Source organism: Anomaloglossus baeobatrachus, chromosome 5 (genome assembly GCF_048569485.1).
Source record: "Anomaloglossus baeobatrachus isolate aAnoBae1 chromosome 5, aAnoBae1.hap1, whole genome shotgun sequence".
NCBI lineage: Eukaryota > Metazoa > Chordata > Amphibia > Anura > Aromobatidae > Anomaloglossus > Anomaloglossus baeobatrachus.
Genome location: NC_134357.1, coordinates 195,538 through 209,006, shown reverse-complemented (window position 1 = coordinate 209,006; position 13,469 = coordinate 195,538). Strand labels below are relative to the sequence as shown.

Genomic DNA, 13,469 nt, shown 5'->3' with positions numbered 1-13,469 from the left:
GGCCGCCGGGTGATCAGCTGATCGCTCCCTGCAGCCGGCCGCCGGGTGATCAGCTGATCGCTCCCTGCAGCCGGCCGCCGGGTGATCAGCTGATCGCTCCCTGCAGCCGGCCGCCGGGTGATCAGCTGATCGCTCCCTGCAGCCGGCCGCCGGGTGATCAGCTGATCGCTCCCTGCAGCCGGCTGCCGGGTGATCAGCTGATCGCTCCCGGCCGCCGGGTGATCAGCTGATCGCTCCCGGCCGCCGGGTGATCAGCTGATCGCTCCCGGCCGCCGGGTGATCAGCTGATCGCTCCCTGCAGCCGGCCGCCGGGTGATCAGCTGATCGCTGTCACTTGCCGGCGCCCGGGCATGCCGGCGGGCGGGCGCTCAGCTGAGCGCTGTGACTTGCCGGCGGCCGGGCATGCTGGTGGCCGGTCATTCAGCTGAGCGCTGTCGCTTGCCGACGGCCGGGCGCTCAGCTGAACGTTCGGCCACCGCGAGCCAAAATAAAGTTTGATTTAAAAAAAAAAAAAAAAAAAAAAAAAAAAAAAAAAAAAAAGAGCATGCGCAGTGAAATCCAGAGGATTCCGCTGCTCAAAATAACGTTACATGCTGCGTTCCTCCCGCTGGGCGGAAGCAACGGAGCGTCGCCCAGCGGAAGCAACGCAGCTCCTTTTGGTACAATCCGTCAACCATACAAGTCTATGGGAAACAGCGGAATCCGTTAACGGATTCCGCTGTTTCCCAAAAGGGCGGATTGTAACGGAAGGAAAATAACGCAAGTGTGAAAGTACCCTTAGTTATCGCCCCCAGGCTGCTGCCCATAGTAAAATAAAACCCTCTTTCCTGACCTCCTCCAGCGCTGATCTCCCTCCTGTCTCCCTCCGTGCTTCTCTTCCTTACTTCCTGGTTCTCAGTGCGGTCATGTGATCGGCACAGCAGACTGAGATCTCTGCCTGCCTGATCACAGTGGAAGCAGGGACACGGGGAGAAACAAAAAAAAAACAAAAAAGAAACAAAGCCGTATGCGGTGCCTTTAATTTTGATAAGCGCATGGCGGGGGGCTGCAGCCTATAGCCATATGCTTTATCTGTGCAGGTATAGGGCGGCTTTCACATCGGTGTTTTTTTGAAGGACGTCCACAAAACGCAAAACGCATCTTACCAGATTCTTGACAAATGCGTTGTCATTGCAATGCATTTTCAATGGCGTTAAGATGAGTCATATACCGGATCCGTTGTTTTGCGTTGTTTTACCTGCGTCCAAATACTGCGTCACAGGATCCTGACTGCAACCCTACGCCTATCTTCTCTTCAGTACGATATAGACGAACACAGACTGGAGGCAGTCAGATGACACGCAAGGCGGGGGAGTGTCTGACTGGAACCAATCACAGACGCCGGTAGGCGGGGAAAGCCGTGCATATGCATGAGACTAACGAGCGGCCCCAGAAGTGAATGATCAGTCCCAGAAGTAGTTCCAGCCTCGCCGGTGTCTCGGGAAGAATTGCGCGGCTGCTCCTATTCCCCCCATCACCATTCCTAAGAGCCAGATTCTGGTCCCCATAGACTTATCTAGGGACCGGCGTCCAGCCAGACAGCTGGGATCAATTCCGGGCCAGGACCGGTTTTTCTTTTAAACCCGGTTAGACACGTGGACCCGGGTACCTGTGAGACGGCCCATCACTAAGAAACGCATGGGACAGAAAACCCAGCACACAAAACACTGTATGCTTGATTGGATGCGTTTTCCGGCCCACTGGTGGCTTTAAGTGTGGTGACCTATCTGGGAGTTTCCCTGGTTTTATGGTTGGTGGCTTTCATCCTGCGCGGACGGAGGTCATGGTTCCTACTGGATTTCAGCAGACCGGGGGCCGCACTCACCGAACAAGCCGTGCACCAGGCTGAGGGGGGCGCTGATCCACTCTCCGGTCCCGGTGGCCACGCTGGTGTCTCCGGTGCGCAGCATGTCACAGGCTTCTAGCTGTGGCGGGAAAATGTCGTCATCATAAGAGGCGTGGCCTGATATTGCCGGCAGAAAATCCTGCCGAGCCGCCATGTTGCAGGTGGCAGTCTGTTATTACAGGAAGTAGTGCTCTTTCGTCACGTGTTGCGTGATCGGGAAACAGATTGGAAGTTGCTCTTGTGGGCGGGATATTGATTGCGGGAGGACATCGGATTCGTCAATGAAGTACCTATGTGTGACGTCTACTCCTCAGCCCCTGATCTCATTGGTTATTGTAATTTGGAAGGTGGGACACGTATGCAGAGAGCGCTGTGATTGGACAGTTAGTTGTCAATTTGCTTAGTTCCGGTTCGGAGACGTGGAGCTTGTGAGCAGACATGGCTGAAAAGAGGACGAGTGGAGCCAGTGGGAATTTGCTGTTCTCTCCCTCCGAGCTCAACTTCTCCGTTCCCTTCATTCCTGTTAGCCGGACCGGCCCCTTCTCCACCGGTAAGAAAATAACAGTTCAGAGGGCTGGAGGCTGATGAGTGATGTGTCTGAGAGGAGGAGCTGTACCTGTGTATTATCAGCTGACGAGCGGAGGTGGTGCTGTACCTGTGTATTATCAGCTGACGAGTGATGTGTCTGAGAGCGGAGGTGGTGCTGTACCTGTGTATTATCAGCTGACGAGTGATGTGTCTGAGAGCGGAGGTGGTGCTGTACCTGTGTAATATCAGCTGACGAGTGATGTGTCTGAGAGCGGAGGTGGTGCTGTACCTGTGTATTATCAGCTGACGAGTGATGTGTCTGAGAGCGGAGGTGGTGCTGTACCTGTGTATTATCAGCTGACGAGTGATGTGTCTGAGAGCGGAGGTGGTGCTGTACCTGTGTATTATCAGCTGACGAGTGATGTGTCTGAGAGCGGAGGTGGTGCTGTACCTGTGTATTATCAGCTGACGAGTGATGTGTCTGAGAGCGGAGGTGGTGCTGTACCTGTGTATTATCAGCTGACGAGTGATGTGTCTGAGAGCGGAGGTGGTGCTGTACCTGTGTATTATCAGCTGACGAGCGGAGGTGGTGCTGTATCTGTGTATTATCAGCTGACGAGTGATGTGTTTGAGAGCGGAGGTGGTGCTGTACCTGTGCATTATCAGCTGACGAGTGATGTGTATGAGAGCGGAGGTGGAGCTGTACCTGTGTATTATCAGTTGACGAGTGATGTGTCTGAGAGCGGAGGTGGTGCTGTACCTGTGTATTATCAGCTGACGAGTGATGTGTCTGAGAGCGGAGGTGGTGCTGTACCTGTGTATTAGCTGACGAGTGATGTGTCTGAGAGCGGAGGTGGTGCTGTACCTGTGTATTAGTTGATCAGTGATGTGTCTGAGAGCGGAGGTGGTGCTGTACCTGTGTATTAGCTGACGAGTGATGTGTCTGAGAGGTGGTGCAGTACCTGTGTATTAGCTGACGAGTGATGTGTGAGTGCGGAGGTGGTGCTGTACCTGTGTATTAGATGATCAGTGATTTGTCTGAGAGCGGAGGTGGCGCTGTACCTGTGTATTATCAGTTGATCAGTGATTTGTCTGAGAACGGAAGTGGTGCTGTACCTGTGTATTACTAGATTAATGATGTGTATGAGAGTGGAGGTGGTGCTGTACCTGTGTATCAGCAGATTAGTGATGTGTCTGAGAGCGGAGTGTTATGATCTGGTCACCGTAGATGATCACAAAAATCCCATAAGCAGAAAAACACAAGATTAGTTAAAACCTGAGCTGACCGCAATCCTCTGTCAGACCACACTAGAAGTAGCCGTGGAGCGTTCCTGAACACATCTAGACGCCTCGTCACAGCCGGAGAAACTTACTACACCTCACAGATAGAAATGAGGAAACCTCTTGCCTCAGAGTAGTCCCCAAAGGAATAGCAAGCCCCCAACATATAAAGGCAACGGTGATGTAAGAAAACACAATACACAGGAAATATAGATTAGCAAAGGTGAGGCCCGACTTCCTAGATAGGAGAGAACAGGACAGATAACTGATTGTGGTTAGTGCAAAACCCTGTGGAAAAATACCAATCTCCTGATATACGAAAAAGACCCTGAGACCACATGGACTCTCCCCCAATATATCAGGTACTCTTGTAAATAATGGGAGAAACAAAATACCAAAAAACAAGAAATACAAAAGTGCAAATAATCAAATAGAACAGGGAGAATCTCCCTTTTCTTGCAGAGGGGAAACCCCCATGCTCATCAAAACAGAAAGACAATTCCTCTCTTGCAAGAAAACAGACTAGGCAAAATGAAAAGAAAAAACAAAACACACTTAGGTATAGAGCAGCCAATAAAGCAAAGAACTTGCAACTTATCTGGAATGGGACATGCACAGGATAAATGGAAGGACAAACTCCAAGCCAATTCAGTGACAGAGGAACAACATTTATAACTGACCCCAGCCAGCAGACACTGCTCTTCTATATAACCCAGGCTGATCTGCATTTGGGCTTCCCGAACTCCCAATTAACTCCCACACCTGTTGAGGCACAGTCAGCTTCACCCCCAGTCCTGACCACCAGAGGGAGCTCCAAACCATCACCCCATCGGATGACATTCACAACAGTACCCTCCCCTTGAGGAGGGGTCACCGAACCCTCACCAGAACCACCAGGTCTGTCAGGATGGGCATGATGGAAGGCACGAACCAATCTGTCAGCTTGAATGTCAGAAGCAAAAACCCAAGAATTGTCCTCCTGACCATAACCCTTCCACTTAACAAGGTACTTAAGCTTTCATCTATTAAGATGGGAATCCAAAATTTTCTCAACTTCATACTCCAGATCTCCTGCTACCAACACAGGGTCAGGAGACACCGTCGTGGGAACTCTGGCTCCACATGTTTCTTCAACAAAGATTTATGAAAAACACTGTGAATTTTAAACGACTCAGGAAGAGCCAAATAAAAAGATACGGGATTAATAATCTCCGAAATCTCACAGGGTCCAATAAATCTTGGTTTAAATTTAGGAGAAGAAATTCTAATAGGAACATTCCTGGAGGACAACCAAACCATGTCCCGCACTTTAAACCGAGGACCAACAGTCCTACGCCGGTTGGCAAACCTTTGAGCATTCTCCTGGGACTAAAACAATTTGTCCACTACCCAAACCTGCTGCATTCTCTCCACCACAGAATCAACTCCCGGACAGGTCGAAGCCTCAACCTGCCCTGAAGGGAACCAAGGATGAAACCCAAAATTGCAGAAAAACGGAGAGATTAAAGTAGCAGAGCTAGCCTTATCATTGAGAGCAAACTCTGCCAATGGCCAAAAAAAAACAGTTGTCCTGAACCGCAGATACAAAACTTCTCAAATAGGTTTCCAAGGTCTGATTTGCTCTGTCTGACCATTGGTGTGAGGATGAAAAGCAGAAGAAAAAGACTGCTCAATTCCTAATTTAGTACAAAATGCTCTCCAAAATCTGGACACAAACTGCACTTCTCTGTCTGAAACTATATTCTCAGGAATACCATGTAAACGAACCACCTGTTAAAAAAAAAAACCCAAGGGCACCAACTCTGAAGAAGACTGCAACTTTGGCAATGGTACCAATTGGACCATCTTAGAGTATCTATCACGAATAACCCAAATAACCGTCATCCTCCTGAGATACAGTGTTGGGGTGAACTTTTAACCAGAGATCACTTGTTGCCTACTGCCTGGCCTAATTGGTGTAGACCAAGTGTATGCGTAAAGAATTCACACCAGACACAGTCGGATGTTGAAATCTCTTTTTGATCACAGTAAAGATGGCACCGAACAGAGCGAGTACAGAGCATGTGTCCTCTTGATATAGGCTAGGGGCGTACACAAGTTCAGATATGCCCATTTAGTGGGACAGTTCATGAGCTAGCCAATGGGGAGATCTGTGTTGCTTTAGTGGGACAGTTCATGGGCTAGCCAATGGGGAGATCTGTGTTGCTGTTGATGGGCGGGTCTGACTTCAGTGGATGAATCCATGGTGATGGGAGGGACGTCATCTGGTGGATCCATGCTGATGGTAGGGTCTGTGATGTCATCGGGGGCAATCTTGGGTTCCTCTGAAGACTGACTGGCTTATGCATAGAGAATTAATTTCATAGAGCACTGTGAGAAGTGTGTTCAATGTCCAGAGGTTAATTAAGTATTTCATCTTATGGCTCTCCTCAACAGGAAAATCGAAATAAAATCCATGGCGATATGAGTCCAAGGTCTCTTAGGCACAGGCAATGGCAATAACGGCCCACTAGAACTTAACAAGGCTTGGATCTAGAACAAATCCCACAGGATTGCACAAAACTCCTGACATCCCAAGATAAAGAAGGTCACCAAAAAGACCTACTCACTAGATCCCTAGTACCAACAATCCCAGGATGACCAGCCAATACGGAGCAATGAATCTCAGACATAACTCTAGTCCTCCATTGATCAGGAACATACAGTTTCCCCACAGGACATCTCTCAGGTTTGTCCCCCTGAAATCTCTCAAGTGCTAACCTCAAATTGGGTGAAATAGCAGAGAGGACCACACCTTCATTAAGGATGGTAGATGGCTCAGCAACATCAAGAGAATCAGCAAAGAAACTTCTAGAGAGGACATCGGCTTTAATATTTTTGGTGCCCGGAAGAAAAGAGACCACAAATTTGAAACGTAAAAAATAGAGCCCATCTGGCCTGCCTAGGATTCAGTCTCTTGGCAGATTCAAGGTAGGTCAGATTCTTATGATCGGTGAGCACGACAACTTGATTTCTCGCCCCCTCCAGCCAGTGTCTCCATTCTTCAAAGGCCCACTTCATAGCCAATAATTCTCGATTACCCACATCATAATTTCGTTTGGATGGAGAACATTTCTGAGAAAAGAAGGCACAAGGCTTCAATTTGGAAGCTCTAGGATCTCTGAGACAAAACAGCTCCTGCTCCAATCTCTGAGGCATCTATCTCCACTTGAAACGTAAGAGAAACATCAGGTTGCCTCAGGACTGGAGCAGAGGTGAACCTCCTCTTTTTAAGCCCCTGAAAGGCCATAATTGCCTCTGGAGTCCAATTTTCCACGTCAGCTCCCTTTTTGGTAAAATCAGTAAAAGGCTTAACAATACTAGAGAAATTGCCTATAAATTTATGGTAGAAATTTGCAAAGCCCAAACATTTCTGAAGGGATTTCAAAGAAGTTGGCTGAACCCAGTCATGAATGGCCTGAACCTTGAGTGGATCCATTTCAATAGAAGCCGGGGACAAAATAAACCCCAAAAAGGAAATTTTTTTGCTCGCCAGAGACATCCCTTAACGTACAATGCATTTTCAATAATAACTTGAAAAACTGTCCAAACTTGCTCAACATGAGCATTCCAATCATCAGAAAAAATCAAAATATCATCCAAATAGATGATCAGAAATTTGCCAATCAGGTCCCGAAAAATATCATTCATGAACAACTGAAAGACTGAGGGGACATTATTGAGCCCAAAAGGCATCACTAAGTACTCAAAATGCCCCTCAGGGGTATTAAAGGCAGTCTTCCATTCATCACCCTCCTTAATTTGAATGACATTGTACGCCCCCTTAAGATCAAATTTCGTAAACCACGTAGCCCCATTTACTCTGGAAAACAGGTTTGACATCAGCGGTAATGGATAATGGATACTGATATTTATCCGTAATTTTATTAAGGAGGCGATGGTCAATACAAGGCCGCAATGACCCATCCTTCTTGGACACAAAGAAAAAAAACTGCACCCAAAGGTGACGAGGATGGTCTAATATGACCTTTCTCCAATGACTCCTTAATATAGGTTCTCATAGCATCATGTTCGGGCACAGATAGATTGAAAATCCGTCCCTTAGGAAATTTGCAACCTGGCACCAAGTCAATGGCACAATCACACTCCCTGTGGGGAGGCAAAGAATCAGATCCAGTCTCATCAAACACCTCAAGGAAATCTGACAAATATTCAGGTACATCATGTGGTGGAGGGGAAATAGACAACACAGAAAGGTCATTATGCACACATTGACAACCCCAACTAACAACAGACAAGGATCTTCAATCAAGAACTGGATTATGGGTCTGCAGCCAAGAGAATCCCAGCACCAAAATATCGTGCAAGTTGTGTAATACTAAAAATGTACAATCTTCCTGATGAGCTGGTGCAACCCTCATAGTCACCTGGGTCCAAAACTGGGGTTTATTCTCAGCTAGGAGAGTAGCATCAATGCCCCTTAAAGGAATAGGAGTTTGCAAAGGCACCATGGGAAAACCACAAGTCTTAGCAAACCCAAAATCCATCAAGTTCTGCGCGGCCCCTGAATTAAGAAAGGCCATAGCCGAAAATGAGGATAAAGAGCAAATTAAAGAGACGGACAAAAGAAATTTTTAGGTTGCACAGTACCCACAGTAAACAAACAAGCAAATCTTTTTTCTAGTTTAGGGCAGAAATAGTGTGAGACGCGTCTCCACAATAGAAACACAACTTGTTTCTCCGTTTAAACCCTGCCGCTCAGCATTAGAGAGGACCCTATCACACTGCATAGGCTCCGAAGACTGTATCGTTCTGTGCTTGCCTAAACGCCTATCAATCTGAATGGCTAAGGTCATAGAGGCATCGAGACCAGAGGGGATAGGAAATCCCACCATAACATCCTTCACTGCATCCGCGAGATCCTTACGAAAAAGTGCCGCAAGAGCATCATCATTCCACTTGGTAAGGACCGCCCACTTTCTGAATCTCTGACAAAAAATTTCAGCGGGATCCTGACCCTGGAGCAAAGCCAGCAAAGCCTTCTCAGCTTGATCAATCACATTGGGTTCAACATACAACAATCCCAGGGCCTGAAAAAAAGAATCCACATCAGCAAGAATCAGATCTCCAGGAGCCAAAGAAAAGGCCCAGTCCTGAGGGTCACCACAACAAGAAGATGACAATCCTAACCTGCTGCACGGGACTCCCTGAGGATTTGGGTCTTAAGGCAAAAAATAATTTACAATTAATTTTTAAAGTTCAGGAATTTTAGATCTATCCCCCGAGAACAATTCAGGAATGGGAATTTTAGGTTCTAAAACAGCAGCTTTCTGGCTAAGATAAGCCGATATTGCCTGAACCTCAGAGGAGAGATTCTCAACACGCTCAGCCAACTGTTCAGTATCCATGTCAACAGAAAATCTTCCACGGAACCCAAAGAATAAGAGGAAAAATATATAGAATAAAAAAGAAGAAAAAAAATTTACTTTTTTTGAGTACCTGTTTTGTTTTTTTTTTGTTTTTTGTTGGCCGGTTATACTGTTATGATCTGGTCACCGTGGATGATCACAAAAATCCCATAAGCAGAAAAACATGAGTAGTTGGAACCTGAGCTGACCGCAATCCCCTGTCAGACCACACTAGAAGTAGCCGTGGAGCGTTCCTAAAAACACCTAGATGTCTCGTCACAGCCGGAGAAACTTACTACACCTCACAGATAGAAATGAGGAAACCTATCTTGCCTCAGGGCAGTCCCCAAAGGAATAGCAAGCTTTCAACATATAAAGGCAACGGTGATGTAAGAAAACACACTACGCAGATAGGAAATATAGATTAGAAAAGGCGAGGCCCGACTTCCTAGATAGGACAGATAACTGATTAGTGCAAAACCCTGTGGAAAAATACCAATCGCAATCTTCTGATATACAAAAAAGCCCAGAGACCACTGGGTCTCTACCCCACTATATCAGGTACTCTTGTAACTAATGGGAGAAACAAAAAACCAAAAAACACAAGAAATACAAAAGTGCAAATAATCAAATAGAACAGGGAGAATCTCCCTTTTCCTGCAGTGGGATCTGCAGAGGGGGAACCCCCATGCTCATCAAAACAGACAATTCCTCTCCTGCAAGAAAACAGACTAAGCAAAATAAAATGAAAAAACAAAACACTCTTAGATGTGGATCAGGCAATTAAGCAAAGAACTTGCAACTTATCTGGAATGGGACAGGCACAGGATAAATGGAAGGACAACTCCAAGCCAATTCATAGACTGAGGAACATCAATAACCGGCCCCAGTCAGCAGACACTGCTCTACTATATAGCCCAGGCTGATCTGCAATTGGGCTTCCCAAACTCCCAATTAACTCCCACACCTGTTGAGGCACAGTCAGCTTCACCCCCAGTTCTAACCACCAGAGGGAGCTCCAAACCATCACCCCCTCGGATGACCTTCACAACAGCAGAGGTGGTTCTGTACCTGTGTATTATCAGCTGATGAGTGATGTGTCTGGGAGCGGAGGTGGTGGTGTACCTGTGTATTATCAGCTGATGAGTGATGTCAGGTAGTGCTGGGGTTTCCTGCTGTGTGAGAGGCGGCAGCGCTGTACTTGTGTTATTATTATTAGTAGGTAGTAATCCCTCTGTGTAATTTTTTTTTTTTTTTTTTTTTTTTGTTTGTTCTGCAGATGACTCGGTGGAGGTCGGGGAGGAAGACAGTTTTCTAGGGCAGACTGCCAGTACTGCTCCACAGACATTCAGCTACTTCTCGCAGGCCTCAAGCCTCACCAGCAGCAGTGACCCATTTGCTAGCATAGGGCAGATCCCGGCCACCACTGCACCTCAAATGTCAGGTTCTGCTGCCTTCCCTAAACCTCCAGTGTCTGTACCGTCTAGAGTTCAGAATGGGCAGAACTTTATGGCTGTTAGGGCTTCGTCTCCATTTCCCACCATTCCTCCAGGGGTTTCCAGTGACCCCTCCAGGAGTTTCCCTCCAAACACAGAGATGTGCCCTCCACCAAGCCTAAACTCAACTCCCGCCTCCGTCTCCTCTCAGGCTGGTTATAACCCATACCGCCATAATATACAAAGCAGCCGGGCAAATCCCTATTTAACTCCTCCACAGCTACAGCAGGATACCCCCACAGGCATCAGCAGCCAGGTGGCACCAGGACCGCACGTGTACCCCAGTTCTTCAGCTGCCATACCTCCTGTAAGTACATGTGAGACAGTAATCCCGTACAATTGCCTGCCTTTAGTGTTGTCATGTGGGGCCTGGATCCAGGATTTATATCATTTGGAGAAAAGTATTGTTCCCCACACCTTAATTGTTGAATTCTGTTTTCTCATTCAATTTCATTGTTCCACGGGGTTTAACCTCCGGCCCCTGAGTATAACCTTTTCCGCCCACCCCCCCGTCCAAGGGGTAAACCGTCCGGCCTCTGGCCCCCTTCGGGGTATACCGTCCGGCCTCTGCTTCCCTCCCCCTTCGGGGTATACCGTCCAGGCCTCCTCTGGTATCATCAGCAAGAACACTGTACTCGCCAGGAGCATCAAGGATGAGCTGCTGAAGCTGTACCATCGAGCGCAGTGCCTGTCCGCACACCACCGAGCGCAGTGCCTGTCCGCACACCACCGAGCGCAGTGCCTGTCCGCACACCACCGAGCGCAGTGCCTGTCCGCACACCACCGAGCGCAGTGCCTGTCCGCACACCACCGAGCGCAGTGCCTGTCCGTACACCACCGAGCGCAATGCCGGGCCGCACACCACCGAACACACAACCGCCACAGGCCTCTGGAGGGGAAGTTCTGTGCAGTGATGGATCGCCCTTCTCTATCTGTGGACGAGTCTGGGTTTGGTGACTGGAAAACGTTACCCGCCTGACTACATTGTTTCCTCTGTACAGTTTGCTGGAGGATGATGATGCTCCGGACTCTTTGTACCAGTGATGGAAAAGCTTAATCTTTTGCACAAGACATTGTGGACAATTGTAGCTTCAGCTTTGTGGGAACAGTTCGCCATGACTGTGCCCAGCGCACAAGGTCCATACAGACATGGAGGGGGAGCGGGAATCAGTTATATCTGCAGAGGGGCCGTCTTTTTATGAATGTCTATGGATGTAGGATGGAGGCCAGAAAAGGTCCTGGAGGTGGATGTGAAGGGGGCACATACTATCCTCCATATGGGGTATCCTTTTCTGGGGATAGCATGGATTCTGGACATATATCAATGTCCTTGTGCCCCTAATTTAGGGGGTTGATGATGCTTGGCTCTTTCCATTGCCCTCGTAGCCATGTAAGGATTACGTCGACCCACCTTTTAGTCTGTGGACACTTTTTGACATTTTGGCTCGATAGTGATGGTCACCATAGGACAACGTTGGTGGCAGAACCTTGTATAAATGAATATCCTCGTGGTTCCTGATAAGGCACCGGGTTGTGCCTGGTACGAGGCGCTGCACTCACACCTGTAGTGTTCTCCACTGCTCGCCCACACTCTTTGCCATGTTGGGTTTTTTTGTCTGGATTTTTCCTCCATGACACAGTGTTTTGCCTTGCAGCCTCCTGCAGCATCTACTTTCATGCCAGTTCAAATGGTTCAGTCCTACTCAAACTCCAGGCCGACATTGCCTCCTGTGCCAGTCACAGCTCCCTTCTTGCCCAACCTGTATGAGCCCGTCCAGCCACACTGGTTCTTCTGCAAGTTAGTGGAAGATCGAGAGATATGGCTTCCATTCAGCACTTATGACTCTGCCAACCTTGAAGAAGTCTATAACTCTGGTAAGTGGGGAGTGTGTAATTACGAGGGTCTTTCTCTTCTATTATACAGCGGGTCATTATAAGGGTCTTTCTCTTGTGTTGTACAGTGGGTCATTATGAGGGTCTTGCTCTTCTATTATACAGCGGGTCATTACGAGGGTCTTTCTCTTCTGTTATACAGCGGGTCATTATGAGGGTCTTTCTCTTCTGTTATTCAGCGGGTCATTATGAGGGTCTCTCTTCTGTTATACAGCGGGTCATTATAAGGGTCTTTCTCGTGTTGTACAGCGGGTCATTATGAGGGTCTTTCTCTTGTGTTGTACAGCGGGTCATTATGAGGGTCTTTCTCTTGTGTTGTACAGCGGGTCATTATGAGGGTCTTTCTCTTGTGTTGTACAGCGGGTCATTATGAGGGTCTTGCTCTTCTATTATACAGCGGGTCATTATAAGGGTCTTTCTCTTCTGTTATACAGCGGGTCATTATGAGGGTCTTTCTCTTGTGTTGTACAGCGGGTCATTATGAGGGTCTTGCTCTTCTATTATACAGCGGGTCATTACGAGGGTCTTTCTCTTCTATTATACAGCAGGTCATTATAAGGGTCTTTCTTTTCTGTTATACAGCGGGTCATTATGAGGGTCTTTCTCTTCTGTTATACAGCGGGTCATTATGAGGGTCTTGCTCTTCTATTATACAGCGGGTCATTATGAGGGTCTTTCTCTTCTATTATACAGCGGGTCATTATGAGGGTCTTTCTCTTCTGTTATACAGCGGGTCATTATGAGGGTCTTTCTCTTCTGTTATACAGCGGGTCATTATGAGGGTCTTTCTCTTCTGTTATACAGCGGGTCATTATGAGGGTCTTTCTCTTATGTTGTACAGCGGGTCATTATGAGGGTCTTTCTCTTGTGTTGTACAGCTGGTCATTATGAGGGTCTTGCTCTTCTATTATACAGCGGGTCATTACGAGGGTCTTTCTCTTCTATTATACAGCAGGGCATTATAAGGGTCTTTCTTTT

General features: G+C 47.7%; 2 protein-coding genes across 2 annotated transcripts in view; one reads left to right on the top strand and one right to left on the bottom strand.

Moving 5' to 3' along the window:
- MCMBP (minichromosome maintenance complex binding protein) overlaps positions 1–2,046 on the bottom strand; it is a 229,680-nt gene extending 227,634 nt beyond the window's left edge. The window contains exon 1 of the mRNA XM_075348130.1: positions 1,865–2,046. Within this exon, the coding sequence (XP_075204245.1) occupies positions 1,865–2,039 (175 nt within the window). The 5' untranslated portion in view covers positions 2,040–2,046. The remainder of the gene's footprint in view (positions 1–1,864) is intronic.
- Positions 2,047–2,266: 220 nt separating this feature from the next.
- SEC23IP (SEC23 interacting protein) overlaps positions 2,267–13,469 on the top strand; it is a 196,705-nt gene continuing 185,502 nt past the window's right edge. Inside the window, exons 1-3 of the mRNA XM_075348129.1 lie at positions 2,267–2,435; positions 10,382–10,905; positions 12,254–12,473. Coding sequence (XP_075204244.1) covers positions 2,324–2,435; positions 10,382–10,905; positions 12,254–12,473 — 856 coding nt within the window. The 5' untranslated portion in view covers positions 2,267–2,323. The remainder of the gene's footprint in view (positions 2,436–10,381; positions 10,906–12,253; positions 12,474–13,469) is intronic.